The 17,929-nt window shown below is 43.2% G+C and overlaps 1 protein-coding gene across 1 annotated transcript in view; it reads left to right on the top strand.

Moving 5' to 3' along the window:
- Nucleotides 1-17,929, top strand: part of LOC122793530 (bifunctional heparan sulfate N-deacetylase/N-sulfotransferase 3-like) — a 1,344,847-nt gene that overhangs the window by 283,177 nt on the left and 1,043,741 nt on the right. Inside the window, exon 4 of the mRNA XM_044061660.1 lies at nucleotides 17,151-17,182. Within this exon, the coding sequence (XP_043917595.1) occupies nucleotides 17,151-17,182 (32 nt within the window). The remainder of the gene's footprint in view (nucleotides 1-17,150; nucleotides 17,183-17,929) is intronic.

Below are 17,929 nucleotides of genomic sequence, written 5' to 3'. Positions count from 1 at the left end.
ACAGGAACGGAGAATTTCTAGATTGACTACCCCAGGTGATGTATATAAGGCAATGCTTAATAACTTCGAGAATGAGCTTCTAGAACATAGATATATGGAAGTAGAAAGTAGATGTTTAAGAGACAATGGGTTTATTGACAAGAAGAAAAATGGAAAACTGTTTTTAGGTAAAAGAACAGTAATGGAGATTTAGCTGAAAATAATAAAAGATGTGACAAACAGCATGACATTAGGGTTGTTATTCCGTATTCCAATAAGAACAAGAGAGTAAAGGATGTCATTACGAAGAATTGGAGTATTTTAACCATCAATGATAAAGTTACTAGAGTGGTATGTTTGAGACCTAAATATAAGTACAAGAATACCAAATCCCTAAAGAGACTTTTATGTTATGAGAAAGAGAATAATGTTAGACCTCAGTCAGTAAGTTTCATCATTATGCCGATTGTACAACACGGAATTTAGTCTATCTAGCCTCTTGTGTTAAGTGCTTATCATTCTACATAGGAAAGACAAACAGAACCTTCAGAGAGAGAGTGAGGGAACATTTATACGCAATGAATAGAGAAGACAAGACAAATGCCTTAGCTAGACATATATTATGTAATGATCTTTCTCATAAATTATTATTTTTGGTTATTGAATTAATTAATGTAAGTAAGAGACTTGGTAATCTCAAACATCACAGTGAGAAACAAGAAGTTAAATGGCTCGTCAGACTACAGGCTGACAAAGCCTGTGGTCTGAATGAGAGAGTATCTCTAAACCTTTTACTCATTAAGATGCCATAACACATATTTTATATATTTATATATATATATATATATATATATATATATATATATATATATATATATATATACTTTTCATATGCACTTTTTATAGAATCAATATTTATAAATGTATTTTTAAATGATTTTATAGACAGTTACGCATCATGTTTTACTAGAAAGTTACACATGTTTTAACAAATTTCTAACTGAATCTCATGGGTTAATTTCAGCTATTTAAATTTTTAATGAGTGTTAGGTTCCGACAGGATATTTTGTATTATTTAAATGGATGATTTATGTGGTTTTTATTAAGTCTGAAGAAGCGTTTGTGTGTGAATGTGAAAGCGCTAACATTTTTGATTAATCTTGTTGGAATAAAGAACTTTGTGTGTCTGTACCATGGTGTCACCTCGAGAGTTTGTTTCGCATTGTTGGATTATTTTCCTTGAGGTGCTTCATCCTTGTATCTGCTGGTTTTGTTGTAAGGGTTTGAATAAGGGCTAACAAAGGCACTAGACGTCATAAGATGTGTGCGCATGTGTTTGAGGGTTGGAGACAAGGGATGGGCTAGGTATGGGAATAGATTTACTTATATTTCTATGCATGCATGTGTGTTTGTGTTTGTGAGCCTTTCTTGGTTTAGGTTTGGTGAAAGGGTTAGGTTAGGGACAGAGACAGATGTAGTTTTGTGCATGAATATTTATGGTTTGGATATGTGTGGATGTGGGTGTTTGTATGTGTGTGTGTGTGTGTGTGTGTGTGTGTGTGTGTGTGTGTGTGTGTGTGTGTGTGTGTGTGTCTGTGTATAGGTGTATTGTGTAGTGGTATTGCTTGGGAAAGGGGTTTTCATAATTTAATGTGTAGGATTAGGGTTAACGGCAGAGGCAATGTCAGTGTTAAGGTTAGCAAGGTGACGCAGGGGGGCAAATCAGTTATACTTGTTTCACACTCTAGCAAGATAATCCTAGTATGTGAAACAAGTATAGCAAGATAATGCTCAAGGTCCTGCAAGCTGCTGTCAAGGCATATATGATGTGAGAATTGTCAGATGTACAGTCTGGTTTTAGAAGGGGTAGATTCACCAGAGAGCAAATTACCAACTTCTGCTGTTAACAGAAAAAACAAGGGGGTTCCTGAAAATATTTACTTCTACTTTACTTTTGTTGTTCTTTCAGCTTTTCCCGGTTAGGGGTCACCACAGCAGAACTCCGGTCCGCACAGAAGGTGCTCCAGCCGAGAATCGAAAGGGAGAACCTCTTGCTGTGAGATAACAATGCTACCGCTGCACCACCGCGGCTTCCATATTTACTTCTACTTTACTGACTATTCCAAAACCTTTGACTGTGTGGACCACAACTGTGAGAATTTCTTAGAGAAATAAGACTACCAGCTGACCTAATTTGCCTCTCATGAAATCTGCATGCAGAACAAGAAGCAATAATAAGAATCGAATAGAGAATAAATGAGGGACTCCCACTTGTGAAAAGAGTATGACAAGACTGCATGTTATTACCCTACAGAAATTAATTTATATGCTGAATATGTGATGTGCAGTGCTAGGTTAGATGAATATGAAGTTAATTAAAGCTAGGAGGAAATATTGCAACCCTAGATATGCAGATGATACCACTCAGGTGGCCAAAAGTGAAGAAGAGATTAACAGCCTGTTGATGAAGGTGAAAAAGTGTAAAACCTGGCTTGCTGGTCTGTATTGAAACAAAATTTATGTCATCTTGCCATACTAATATTTTGAATTATGAGGGGGAAATGTGGCGACAGTGTCATATTTTATTTTTCTAAGCAGATAGTGATTGCACTACAGACATGAAATTAAAAAAAACGCTTGTTGAAAGGAAAGCTCTAGTAAATGCAGATAAAAATGTACCCCGGGATTCATGAAGCTCAGCGCAAGGCCGGCGTAAGGCCTGCGCCGGCGGTGCATGGAATATCCGGCGCAGTAGCGCCATATACATAATAATGAGAGTGCACCGGAATCACAGACACGTGCGTAGTGTACGTGAGCGAGCCCAGGTAGGATGCGTCTGGAGGCGTGTCTAAGCCAGCATGAGGTGAGCAACCTAATGTGCTGACAGCCATGGTCCGCCCACAATAGTAATGGCAGCAGCCAGGTCCTGTGCAGAATGAAACGCATGTACAGTATGCAACATAGTCCCCGTCCCAAATTAATGGAGAAGCAAATAGAAGCCACGAAGGCATAAGTGTACCCGTCCAAGGAGTAAAGGATACGCATAAGACCGCGTTCGTCCCGCAATGCACTGTCAGTGTTTACACTCAGAGAAGGTGTACAGCCGCATGTCAGCATGCCGCACCGACATAGGAGCAGCGACTAAGGTCACCACCTGTCCCACTTTGGTTGGGGCAGTCACTCCATGGACAGTTGTGTCCCGAAAAAACGTATTAGAAATGGCTGACGTGCTACGATTGTAGGACACAATGATATCCCGTATTTAATGTAATGGTAGCATGAATTGGTTATTTCTGTAACAGAAATACCTAAATGACACAAAAAACAGAATAAGCAAGGAAATTGCCACAATAATAAGCATATTATTTAGGCAAGCAAGTGAATTTCCATGCTATATAGTGACCGTTTGTATGTGTCGGCCTGTAAAGTCAGATGTGAGTCCCGGAAATATCCCATATCGGAAAATGGAAAAGGTGGAAACCCCAGTAGCGACATGGGCATGGTCACCAGGGTTACCTGCTGTCCCAATGTGCCATGGACAGTCCCTGATTGGACAGTCGTGTCCCTGCAACAATCGTAAAAATGGAAAATGACCTCCGATCCCCTGCCACGCAAATTCCCGCAATATACATGTAAATAGTAGCATAAAACATATACATTACGATATGGAACACAGACATGGCATAAGAAAATAAATAAGGAACCCAAACGCTTACAGAATAAGCTCATAGTATGGCAAACAAGTGAAGTTCTGTCAACTGCACTAGCCCTGAGTATGTGTAGTCCTGCAAATTTCGAAGTGCCCACATAACATGCCCCACTATGGGCATTGGAAAAGGTGCCAACCATAATGGTCACAAGCAGTAGTGACAGTACATAGCCGGGTAGCTGTGCTGACATAACAACAGTAAGGAAGCAAGATACCTCAAACACAGGCAAACATGTGCATAGCAACATATCCCAGACCCAGCAACGTCTCTGTTGCATACACTGGATGGTGTATGATGAAGTGTAATATCCAGAAACAGAACCCATGCATTCGGATGTACCACACAATAGCCTCATTGTACATGTCAGTCACACCCATGTATACCCCTGCACCCAAACCTGCTAGCATCCGTGTGCAGCTATACAACCACACACAATGTGCATACCTGAACTGTGTTAAGATGTTTGTGTTAGGCAATGCCACGCGGGCAAATACGTACCCCACATGTCCCCAACCCACCGCAGGTACAGATATGTAAATGGCTGCATGTGAATGTGTCAGCAGAATGTGTACATCCGGCATGTAGTATGTACCCGTCCAAACCATCTAGGTTTGCACACGACACGGTGCACATAACTGTACACATGTGGACAAGTCGGGTCGTTGGACCACCGCATCGATGATTATCTTTGCTGTGAAGTCGATCACATATAGCGGAACAGGTGCCTAACAAACAGGACGTCCTAACAGGGTGCTACAGGCAAAGAAGGGGAAACTGGGACATCACATGTGGACATTAGCGTAGCTGGACGGACAAATACACACGGTCAAGGTAAAGGACGGAACAACATGCATATGGCCGGATGGATATTGTTCGTAAAATATATAGAAACACATATGAAGTTCCAGTTTACACTCGAAATACTATATAATGTATTGAATTGTACCGTACAATATGGCAGTAGAACTAAGCCTGCATGTAATTGGTGAAGCTAAGCTGTACTGTGATGGAATTCTGAACCTGGCAGTAAGCAGTACAGCAGGCTCATGTCTGTCATCATTAATTATTTGCTGGGTTACAGAACAATAAATGTATGTACATGCATAACAGCACTCCTTCCCCAGAGGAGGATGGCCTTGTGAGCTCTATCGAAGATAGCAGTACAACTCCCTACCAGAGAGACAAAGCAACGATAAGAAATTAACTGTCCACTGTATCGTAACAGTCTAGGGTCCTTGAAACAGCTACAATCACAAAAGGATCCTGTAATGTACAAGGTGCCTTGCAAGGCTGTGTTATTCCCATGAGAAAACAAGTTAAGAGCACGACCCCAGCACCCACGTATGTATAGACTATTGCGGACCATAGTGATGGAAATGCCCTGTGACCGACCACGCCAGTAAGGTGGGCAAAAGCTGATTGTAAACACTATATAAAGAAACTGCTTACTGTATAGAGTCAGACAAAACTCACATACTTGGACTGTATATTATTTAGCCTGCCTGTGTACAGTACTAAAACTTTCCGAACCCGAGCCTCCTGTGTTATCGGCTGTCACTTAGAAAAGCCTACTGATAACTACAGTCTGGTTTTAACAACTTATTTCACATTGTGATCCTTGTAATCTGAATTCCCTTGGTAAGCTACAGGTCAGAGTGCATGGCTGGTTAGACATGTACGCTGGAGAATATGCAGAAATGGTTCTTCTTGAATGAAAAGACCTCCAACTGAATTGTTGTGTGTAAAGAGGCTGTTTACTGTCTGATCTGTGGCTGAAAAGCGGAAAACTGGATCCCAAGAAGAAAACGTGCAGCCTTAAACAGGAGGCCCAGGTAAGGAGTGTCTGCCTTTTTGTGTCTATTGTAGATCAGGGACCAGACTACATTGTGTTTCTGTTAACAGTAGTGATATCGGGTCAAAGACCTACCCACATACTGTTAAATCTGAACATAGGTCAGGGGAACACACAGCAGAGTAAATAGTGATTATAGACACTACAGTGGATACAGGGAAGGAGACACACGTGTTATGACAGAAGGGTAATGAAGCAGTCGTGTAGAGGATATGGGAGATTATTGAAGCAACAGATCATGTGATCCGCGTTTGACGGGTGACGTGAAGAATATGCAATCGCAGAGAGCACATAATGTGAGTTACGCAGCAAAATGGGCTAATAAATATGACATTGATGGTATATTAGGCAACATATCGTTACTGAAACATTGTAATCCCTGAAAATTTGATGCAGATGTTCCAAGGTAAACACCTGTTCCACCCTGAGAGGGATATGCCCTCTCTGGCCAGCCGTGTCCTGTAAATAAACCGAATGTCAAATGTCCTGATATCTCAGGACAAACATTTCCCAGATATATATCAAAATGGTAGCATAAAACAGTAAATTTGTATGTGGAACAGCAAAATATAATAATAAACAGAATAAGCAACTGAAATGCTACAACAATTGTTCGCTCTCCTGGCAAAACGTGAATACCTGTCGTATGTACTGGCCGTGGGTATGCATTTCCCAGGCAAATTACACGTTCCGAACACTAATGTCCCACATTGTGCATTGGAAAAGGTGGCAGCCCTAAGATGTGCAGGTGACAAAACAGCGACAATTGGGTATCCGTCATGCACATCGGTGGACTGAGGTAGTGTACCGAAGGGAATAGAACACTACAGATGGCTAAGCATCATACATACACAGAGAAGATCATAATACAGTAGTACCGATCCCCCCCACAACACCCTACCACCGCAGATACCACATGCAGGATATTAAGCGGGAGGGCAGGCTAGTCCCCACACGGTATCCTGTGGCAACAGAGGTAGCACAACGAACAAATGTAATAGAAGCTATTGAAACCACATCCCGAACACGTAACATACCTAGGGACACCCGAGTAAGAACACAGTACTAAAACAGAGTGAGGATATCTGTCAATTAATTGAAGTACCGAACCATCAGGCAGGACAGGAAGGCCAGGACCCAACCCCCATAGCGTATAGACCGTGGACACCAAAAGATATCTGCAAAGTCATAGAGGGAATTCCCCATCCACAAAGTAATCGCTATTCACCATGCAATACCCCTGTATCTCCTGATCTGAAACCAAAAGGGGATGGCGGATGGTACAGTATGTATAAGCTGTAAATCATGTAAGAATACGTAGGGTAGCGTTGGTGCCAGACCCACACACTATATTCAATGCTATGAACATGCCACAGAAGTATCTTACCGTGGTACATATAAGCTATGCTTACTTTGCAATACCTATACATCCACATAGTCCGTATTGCTTTGCTTGTACAGTCAGGGTGACAGATACAGCCATACCCGCTATCGCGGGGCTACTGTGAAAGTACAACGATATTCTCACAGGGGATGGCCAGCTACATTCAACTCCACCCGGGGCCGGTCAAGCTCCACTTTAATTGGATGATATTCTGCTTGCGGCCCCTACCCAGCAGCAATGTAAGGAAGATACAATAGCATTAATGAGATTATCAGCAGAACAGGGACATAAAGTAAGCAAGCATAAATTGCAACTACAGAGAACACAGGTCAATTACCAAGTAGGGTAGAACATCACATGACGATAGGAAGGTAGCAATATAATAAGCACCCAAGCCAACTAACAAGAAGGGAATGATGTCGTGTCTGGCCCGACTAACACATGTTAAATCTGGATACCAAACAATGCTGTGGAATCCGCTGTATTGTTTGCCTTAACCTTTAATACACTTATGGCAGCACAACACATAGTACACCGGATTACAGTAGCAGAAACACTGTTATGCAGACTACAACGATTGATAGCCTCAACAGCTGTAGTAGGTCTCGTGAATAATCATAACACATGTTGTCAGACCGTAGATTGTAAGCGGAGATATATGACGTCAGTCGTGATGCAACAGCAGGGAAGTAAGCAACGCTAAATAGCTGACTACTCACTGCAGTTGGACACTGTGGCATGGTCAGTGCCACATTGTGTACAGGCAGTTGTTGTAGCACCCATGGCAGTACAGGCCCCGGCCGTAATGTTACTACACCACCCTCTCACTGTGAGAATGTGTCATGCAGTTGCGATCAATCCGCTGCAAGAGAAGATAGAATTCCTGACTCGTGCTAGACATTTGTCATGTCTGACCATACCACTGAGTCAACCTCACATGGTGATTGAACGTTGTACAACATGAAACCTATCAACGTCACGTCTGACACCTGTGTATGGCACACCACACAGTTGCCTATACGATATGGATTAAATAACTACACACAGACATGATAACACTGGTATACCCTTAGATGATGCAGAGGTGACAGTTAATGGATTCGGATCATGTAGACAGAGTCCTACAGGAATGAATGAAGTAGTTTATGCAGTAGTTATTGATAATGACATTGTAGACGGCCAAACCCTGCAGCATAACGTGTCTGCTCAAGCAGCAGAATAGATAGCTTTAACACGTGTTTGTACTGTAGCGGAAAAATTATGTGTGGACATATGTCCCAATAGTCATTCTGTTGTCTGTGCAGTGTATGTTTATGAGCAGCAGTGGAAGAATAGGGGAATGATAACATCCACCGGTAAATCGATTAATCATGCGCATACGAACCTGAATGCATTAGACTACATGCAGTTACCCACTGAAGTAGGTAATTGTAAATGTGCAGGGCATAGAAAGCAACAGGATAACAGTAGGAAAGTTGAGGCATGAGCTCATGCACCTGCAAAACAAGCAGCGTCACAGTTGGAAAGTGTCTGTGTGAATGAGGAATGACAAACCTCAGACTGTTTAGATGTAGAAACTGTACAAACAATGCAAACAGCAACTACGAAAGCAGAAAAGCCGACGTGGTTATGATGAGGAGCAATCCTTGAACACGGACTGCACATATCCACAGTGATAAAGCCAATATTAACGTCTAATATATTCAGATATGCGGCTTTGTGGAGCCATGGGTAGAGACATGTCTCAACAGGGGGGATGGTACATTTGGTTAACAGAATACCCCTAACATACGGAATTACGAACCACATACAAACCTCATCAGCAGCGTGTCACGTTTGCCGTAGATATCATGCACAGGAGTATTAAAACCGAAGGGAGTGAGTTTACCCACACCACACTAACCGTTCCGTACTATTTGTATGGAATTCATACATCTGCATCAATGTGAAGGGAACAAATACTGTTTAGCGATTACACATATATATAACAAAATGGGTAGAAGCATTCCCAACCAGTAATCCGGATGCAGCAGCAGTGGCAAAGGTGCCAGTAAAATTAAGTATCCCTAGATCTGGCATGCTGTAAAGAAGCTACAGTGACAATAGAACACATGTAGTTAACCAGACAATCACGCTACCTGGGGGATTACTTCGTATTACCATGAATGTCAATTGCATGTACAACCCACCCTCAGCACGACTGCTGCCGCCGTAGAATGGGATCCCGAGAAATAAGTAGAGGAGTTTGGTGGGTGACATCCAGACGAGTTACATGAGCTGTCTACCTCTAGCATTGCTGAGCATGACAACAGTTCCAAATGTAAAGTGCTGCACCCACTTCGGAGTAGTATGTGGAATGGCATATCATGTGCCAGAGTGGAAAGCTGTCATGCCTGCAGAGCCGGAGGTCGATGACTCAGTAGTAGGTGACATGACAGGATTGTTAACTAGTAACAGTGTTCTTCAGTTAAAGTCTGTTACAGATAAGAGCAAACGAAGACGGAAGCATAGCTGACACCAGTATCCTGTGTGTATGTCACTGTTATCCAAAGAACATTATTGCCATGTGGACAGTGCGAATGTCTGTACCGGGTACTGTTGGCAACGCCTACCGCAGTAAAGTTTGCAGAGAGGTCGTCCTGGGTCCAGCTCACATTTCTCAAACTGGTAAAGGAAAACTCGGCAAGGCGTAAGGCCTGCGCCCGGCGGTGCATGGAATATCCGGCGCAGTAGCGCCATATACATAATAATGAGAGTGCACGGAATCACAGACACGTGCGTAGTGTGCGTGGCGAGCCCAGGTAGGATGCGTCTGGGCGTGTCTAAGCCAGCATGGGGTGAGCAACCTAATGTGCTGACAGCCATGGTCCGCCCACAATAGTAATGGCAGCAGCCAGGTCCTGTGCAGAATGAAACGCATGTACAGTATGCAACATAGTCCCGTCCCAAATTAATGGAGAAGCAAATAGAAGCCACGAAGGCATAAGTGTACCCGTCCAAGGAGTAAAGGATCGCATAAGACCGCGTTAGTCCCGCAATGCACTGTCAGTGTTTACACTCAGAGAAGGTGTACAGCCGCATGTCAGCGCCGCACCGACATAGGAGCAGCGACTAAGGTCACCACCTGTCCCACTTTGGTTGGGGCAGTCACTCCATGGACAGTTGTGTCCCGAAAAACGTATTAGAAATGGCTGACGTGCTACGATTGTAGGACACAATGATATCCCGTATTTAATGTAATGGTAGCATGAATTGGTTATTTCTGTAACAGAAATACCTAAATGACACAAAAACAGAATAAGCAAGGAAATTGCCACAATAATAAGCATATTATTTAGGCAAGCAGAGTGAATTTCCATGCTATATAGTGACCGTTTGTATGTGTCGGCCTGTAAAGTCAGATGTGAGTCCCGGAAATATCCCAGATCGGAAAATGGAAAGGTGGAAACCCCAGTAGCGACATGGGCATGGTCACCAGGGTTACCTGCTGTCCCAATGTGCCATGGACAGTCCCTGATTGGACAGTCGTGTCCCTGCAACAATCGTAAAAATGGAAAATGACCTCCGATCCCTGCCACGCAAATTCCATAATATACATGTAAATAGTAGCATAAAACATATACATTACGATATGGAACACAGACATGGCATAAGAAAATAAATAAGGAACCCAAACGCTTACAGAATAAGCTCATAGTATGGCAAACAAGTGAAGTTCTGTCAACTGCACTAGCCCTGAGTATGTGTAGTCCTGCAAATTTCGAAGTGCCCACATAACATGGCCCACTATGGGCATTGGAAAAGGTGCCAACCATAATGGTCACAAGCAGTAGTGACAGTACATAGCCGGGTAGCTGTGCTGACATAACAACAGTAAGGAAGCAAGATACCTCAAACACAGGCAAACATGTGCATAGCAACATATCCCAGACCCAACAACGTCTCTGTTGCATACACTGGATGGTGTATGATGAAGTGTAATATCCAGAAACAGAACCCATGCATTCGGATGTACCACACAATATCCTCATTGTACATGTCAGTCACACCCATGTCTACCCTTGCACCCAAACCTGCTAGCACCCGTGTGCAGCTATACAACCACACACAATGTGCATACCTGAACTGTGTTAAGATGTTTGTGTTAGGCAATGCCACGCGAACAAATCATTACCCACATGTCCCCAACCCACGCGGGTACAGATATGTAAATGGCTGCATGTGAATGTGTCAGCAGAATGTGTACATCCGGCATGTAGTATGTACCCGTCCAAACCATCTAGGTTTGCATACGACACGGTGCACATAACTGTACACATGTGGACAAGTCGGTCGTTGGACCACCGCATCGATGATTATCTTTGCTGTGAAGTCGATCACATATAGCGGAACAGGTGCCTAACAAACAGGACGTCCTAACAGGGTGCTACAGGCAAAGAACACGAAACTCTGACATCACATCTGCACATTAGCCTAGCTGGACGGACAAATACACACGGTCAAGGTAAAGGGCGGAACAACATGCATATGGCGGATGGATGTTGTTCGTAAAATATATAGAAACACATATGAAGTTCCAGTTTACACTCGAAATACTATATAATGTATTGAATTGTACCGTACAATATGGCAGTAGAACTAAGCCTGCATGTAATTGGTGAAGCTAAGCTGTACTGTGATGGAATTCTGAACCTGGCAGTAAGCAGTACAGCAGGCTCATGTCTGTCATCATTAATTATTTGCTGGGTTACAGAACAATAAATGTATGTACATGCATAACAGCACTCCTTCCCCAGAGGAGGATGGCCTTGTGAGCTCTATCGAAGATAGCAGTACAACTCCCTACCAGAGAGACAAAGCAACGTATTAAGAAATTAACTGTCCACTGTATCGTAACAGTCTAGGGTCCTTGAAACAGCTACAATCACAAAAGGATCCTGTAATGTACAAGGTGCCTTGCAAGGCTGTGTTATTCCCATGAGAAAACAAGTTAAGAGCACGACCCCAGCACCCACGTATGTATAGACTATTGCGGACCATAGTGATGGAAATGCCCTGTGACCGACCACGTCAGTAAGGTGGGCAAAAGCTGATTGTAAACACTATATAAAGAAACTGCTTACTGTATAGAGTCAGACAAAACTCACATACTTGGACTGTATATTATTTAGCCTGCCTGTGTACAGTACTAAAACTTTCGAACCCGAGCCTCCTGTGTTATCGGCTGTCACTTAGAAAAGCCTACTGATAACTACAGTCTGGTTTTAACAACTTATTTCACATTGTGATCCTTGTAATCCGAATTCCCTTGGTAGCTACAGGTCAGAGTGCATGGCTGGTTAGACATGTACGCTGGAGAATATGCAGAAATGGTTCTTCTTGAATGAAAAGACCTCCGACTGAATTGTTGTGTGTAAAGAGGCTGTTTACTGTCTGATCTGTGGCTGAAAAGCGGAAAACTGGATCCCAAGAAGAAAACGTGCAGCCTTAAACAGGAGGCCCAGGTAAGGAGTGTCTGCCTTTTTGTGTCTATTGTAGATCAGGGACCAGACTACATTGTGTTTCTGTTAACAGTAGTGATATCGGGTCGAAGACCTACCCACATACTATTAAATCTGAACATAGGTCAGGGGAACACACAGCAGAGTAAATAGTGATTATAGACACTACAGTGGATACAGGGAAGGAGACACACGTGTTATGACAGAAGTGCATTAGCAGTCGTGTAGAGGATATGGGAGATTATTGTAGCAACAGATCCTGTGATCCGCGTTTGATGCTTGGCGTGAAGAATATGCAATCGCAGAGAGCACATAATGTGAGTTACGCAGCAAAATGGGCTAATAAATATGACATTGATGGTATATTAGGCAACATATCGTTACTGAAACATTGTAATCCCTGAAAATTTGATGCATATGTTCCAAGGTAAACACCTGTTCCACCCTGAGAGTGATATGCCCTCTCTGGCCAGCCGTGTCCTGTAAATAAACCGAACAAATGTCAAATGTCCTGATATCTCAGGACAAACATTTCCCAGATATATATCAAAATGGTAGCATAAAACAGTAAATTTGTATGTGGAACAGCAAAATATAATAATAAACAGAATAAGCAACTGAAATGCTACAACAATTGTTAAGCTCTCCTGGCAAAGCGTGAATACCTGTCGTATGTACTGGCCGTGGGTATGCATTTCCCAGGCAAATTACACGTTTCGAACACTAATGTCCCACATTGTGCATTGGAAAAGGTGGCAGCCCTAAGATGTGCAGGCGACAAAACAGCGACAATTGGGTATCCGTCATGCACATCGGTGGACTGAGGTAGTGTACCGAAGGATATAGAACAGTACAAATGGCTAAGCATCATACTTACACAGAGAATCTCATAATACAGTAGTACCGATCGCCCCACAACAGCCTACAACCACAGATCACACATGCAGGATATTAAGCGGGAGGGCAGGCTAATCCCCACACGGTATCCTGTGGCAACAGAGGTAGCACAACGAACAAATGTAATAGAAGCTATTGAAACCACATCCCCAACACGTAACATACCTAGGGACACCGGTAAGAACACAGTACTAAAACAGAGTGAGGATATCTGTCAATTAATTGAAGTACCGAACCATCAGGCAGGACAGGAAGGCCAGGACCCAACCCCGTGGCGTATAGACCGTGGACACCAGAAGATATCTGCAAAGTCATAGAGAATTCCCCATCCACAAAGTAATCGCTATTCACCATGCAATACCCTGTATCTCCTGATCTGAAACCAAAAGGGAATGGCGGATGGTACAGTATGTATAAGCTGTAAATCATGTAAGAATCGTAGGGTAGCGTTGGTGCCAGACCCACACACTATATTCAATGCTATGAACATGCCACAGAAGTATCTTACCGTGGTACATATAAGCTATGCTTACTTTGCAATACCTATACATCCACATAGTCCGTATTGCTTTGCTTGTACAGTCAGGGTGACAGATACAGCCATACCCGGCTATCGCGGGGCTACTGTGAAAGTACAACGATATTCTCACAGGGGATGGCCAGCTACATTCCGGTGTCAACTCCATCCGGGGCCAGTCAAGCTCCACTTTAATTGGATGATATTCTGCTTGCGGCCCCTACCCAGCAGCAATGTAAGGAAGATACAATAGCATTAATGAGATTATCAGCAGAACAGGGACATAAAGTAAGCAAGCATAAATTGCAACTACAGAGAATACAGGTCAATTACCAAGTAGGGTAGAACATCACATGACGATAGGAAGGTAGCAATATAATAAGCACCCAAGCCAACTAACAAGAAGGGAATGATGTCGTGTCTGGCCCGACTAACACATGTTAAATCTGGATACCAAACAATGCTGTGGAATCCGCTGTATTGTTTGCCTTAACCTTTAATACACTTATGGCAGCACAACACATAGTACACGGATTACAGTAGCAGAAACAGTGTTATGCAGACTAGAGCGATTGATAGCCTCAACAGCTGTAGTAGGTCTAAGTGAATAATCATAACACATGTTGTCAGACCGTAGATTGTGGCGGAGATATATGGCGTCAGTCTTGATGCAACAACAGGGAAGTAAGCAGCTAAATAGCTGACTACTCACTGCAGTTGGACACTGTGGCATGCTCAGTGCCACATTGTGGACAGACAGTTGTTGTCGCACCATGGCAGTACAGGCCCGGCCGTAATGTTACTACACCACCCTCTCACTGTGAGAATGTGTCATGCAGTTGCGATCAATCCGCTGCAGAAGATAGAATTCCTGACTCGTGCTAGACATTTGTCATGTCTGACCATACCACTGAGTCAACCTCACATGGTGATTGAACGTTGTACAACATGAAACCTATCAACGTCACGTCTGACACCTGTGTATGGCACACCACACAGTTGCCTATACGATATGGATTAAATAACTACACACAGACATGATAACACTGGTATACCCTTAGATGATGCAGAGGTGACAGTTAATGTGTGCGGATCATGTAGACAGAGTCCTACAGGAATGAATGAAGTAGTTTATGCAGTAGTTATTGATAATGACATTGTAGAGGGCCAAACCCTGCAGCATAACGTGTCTGCTCAAGCAGCAGAATAGATAGCTTTAACACGTGTTTGTACTGTAGCGGAAAAATGATGTGTGGACATATGTCCCAATAGTCATTCTGTTGTCTGTGCAGTGTATGTTTATGAGCAGCAGTGGAAGAATAGGGGAATGATAACATCCACGGTAAATCGATTAATCATGCGCATACGAACCTGAATGCATTAGACTACATGCAGTTACCCACTGAAGTAGGTAATTGTAAATGTGCAGGGCATAGAAAGCAACAGGATAACAGTAGGAAAGTTGAGGCATGAGCTCATGCACCTGCAAAACAAGCAGCGTCACAGTTGGAAAGTGTCTGTGTGAATGAGGAATGACAAACCTCAGACTGTTTAGATGTAGAAACTGTACAAACAATGCAAACAGCAACTACGAAAGCAGAAAAGCCGACGTGGTTATGACGAGGAGCAATCCTTGAACACGGACTGCACATATCCACAGTGATAAAGCCAATATTAACGTCTAATATATTCAGATATGCGGCTTTGTGGAGCCATGGGTAGAGACATGTCTCAACAGGGGGGATGGTACATTTGGTTAACAGAATACCCCTAACATGCGAATTGAACCACATACAAACCTCATCAGCAGCGTGTCACGTTTGCCGTAGATATCATGCACAGGGAGTATTAAAACCGAAGGGAGTGAGTTTACCCACACCACACTAACCGTTCCGTACTATTTGTATGGAATTCATACATCTGCATCAATGTGAAGGCAACAAATACTGTTTAGCGATTACACATATATATAATCAAAATGGGTAGAAGCATTCCCAACCAGTAATCCGGATGCAGCAGCAGTGGCAAAGGTGCCAGTAAAATTAAGTATCCCTAGATCTGGCATGCTGTAAAGAAGCTACAGTGACAATAGAACACATGTAGTTAACCAGACAATCACGCTACCTGGGGGATTACTTGGTATTACCATGAATGTCAATTGCATGTACAACCCACCCTCACCACGAGTGCTGCCGCGTAGAATGGGATCGAGAAATAAGTAGAGGAGTTTGGTGGGTGACATCCAGGCGAGTTACATGAGCTGTCTACCTCTAGCATTGCTGAGCATGACAACAGTTCCAAATGTAAAGTGCTGCACCCACTTGAAGTAGTATGTGGAATGGCATATCATGTGCCAGGTGGAAAGCTGTCATGCCTGCAGAGCCGGAGGTCGATGACTCAGTAGTAGGTGACATGAGAGGATTGTTAACTAGTAACAGTGTTCTTCAGTTAAAGTCTGTTACAGATAAGAGCAAGCGAAGCCGGAAGCATAGCTGACACCACTATCCTGTGTGTATGTCACTGTTATCCAAAGAACATTATTGCCATGTGGACAGTGCGAATGTCTGTACGGGTACTGTTGGCAGCCTACCGCAGTAAAGTTTGCAGAGAGGTCGTCCTGGGTCCAGCTCACATTTCTCAAACTGGTAAAGGATATCAAGTCTGATTGACATCTTGTAGCTGATATACCAAAGAGCCCGAATCACCCGGCGAAGACTGTATAACAATACAAAGCAACCCCAAAGACATTTATGTTTGCTGTCCTAATGATTATACACCTATTAACCATGTTTGTGTTTACGTTACAATTTCCGGGACCTTACCTGCATATAACTACACGGATACAAATACTGATACGTGATGAACTGGCCACAGAGTGTCTTCCACACTTCAACAGATACCTAGGCATGATGCGTGTGCATATAGAGACTAGGAACACATGAAATTGCTGTGTTTGTACTGCCATACCTACATCATATGGAGGACTTCCGATGCATGTTGTCCCCTCGAGGATAGATTGAGACTTGTGAATATCTACACTTTGATACAGGTTCTGTGAGATCACAGGACAACGTGGCAATGTACTTACCTGTTACACAAAAAGGAATTGTATGTTATCATAAACATGGTACAGTTTCAGTTGGTGGGAGTATTTGTAACATAACTGTGTCTTACGAATGTCATATAACAGCCAAAGATCACAGTACTACTTGTAGCACCATTCCTAATTTGTATTGAAACATCATGAGAACAATGTTGAAGGATGTGCAGAAACATCCTGAATTGTAAAACAGTCCTCTGTTCGAGACAGGAATTTGTTACATGCAGAGGTAACCCGCATCAGTAATAAAGTAGAATATAGTAATGTTGTTTGTGGGAAATAAGCATAGCAATGGTTACCTGGGAATTGGTCCGGCAGTTGTTATTTGGGTTATCTGGCTCCAGTCACATGACATACTGTACAATTGCCTGTGGGTGCGAACCGAACTATAACACATATAGCTGAAAGAACTGGGAACACAGTCGAGACACCTAGTAAGCCAGTGGGTGAAATGGAAGCTGTTCTGACATGTCAGTCCTCTGCAAGAGATAAAGGAATACCGATTCATATGGACTTCAGTGACAGCGTCACAACATGGGCTGGAACACCCCCAGCTTCTGGAGTAGTGAAATCAATCAGGGAACAGAGGAAGTTATCAAAAACTGTCGGAGGAAGGATGAATGTGACTTCACGCTCCTGAACATGTGACTGATGAACTGGATGCAATGAGAACTGTTGTGTCACAAAATGTAATAGTGCGACTGCACCGTGGCGCTGAGAATTGGTACGTGTGCGCTTACTGAAGAAGATCGCTGTGTCCAACTACCACATGAAGAGACCAAAAGCAACGCCCACCTACAGGTAATATAGCAGGTGTCATCCATGGCGGAACCAGGCCCAAACCCACTGCCGAACCATTTCCACAAACCATTGGGTGGATGGGGTCAGTCATACTGAATATCATGATTGCCATTTGTGTTGTTCTGCTCATATTGGGAGCATGTGTCTAGTGCTTGGATACTGTGCATGTAAGTATTAGTCAGGGACTC

This window comes from Protopterus annectens, chromosome 2.part0 (assembly GCF_019279795.1).
Source record: "Protopterus annectens isolate FY-2018-M chromosome 2.part0, PAN1.0, whole genome shotgun sequence".
Lineage (NCBI taxonomy): Eukaryota > Metazoa > Chordata > Ceratodontiformes > Protopteridae > Protopterus > Protopterus annectens.
This window is presented reverse-complemented; position numbering and strand designations above follow the sequence as displayed.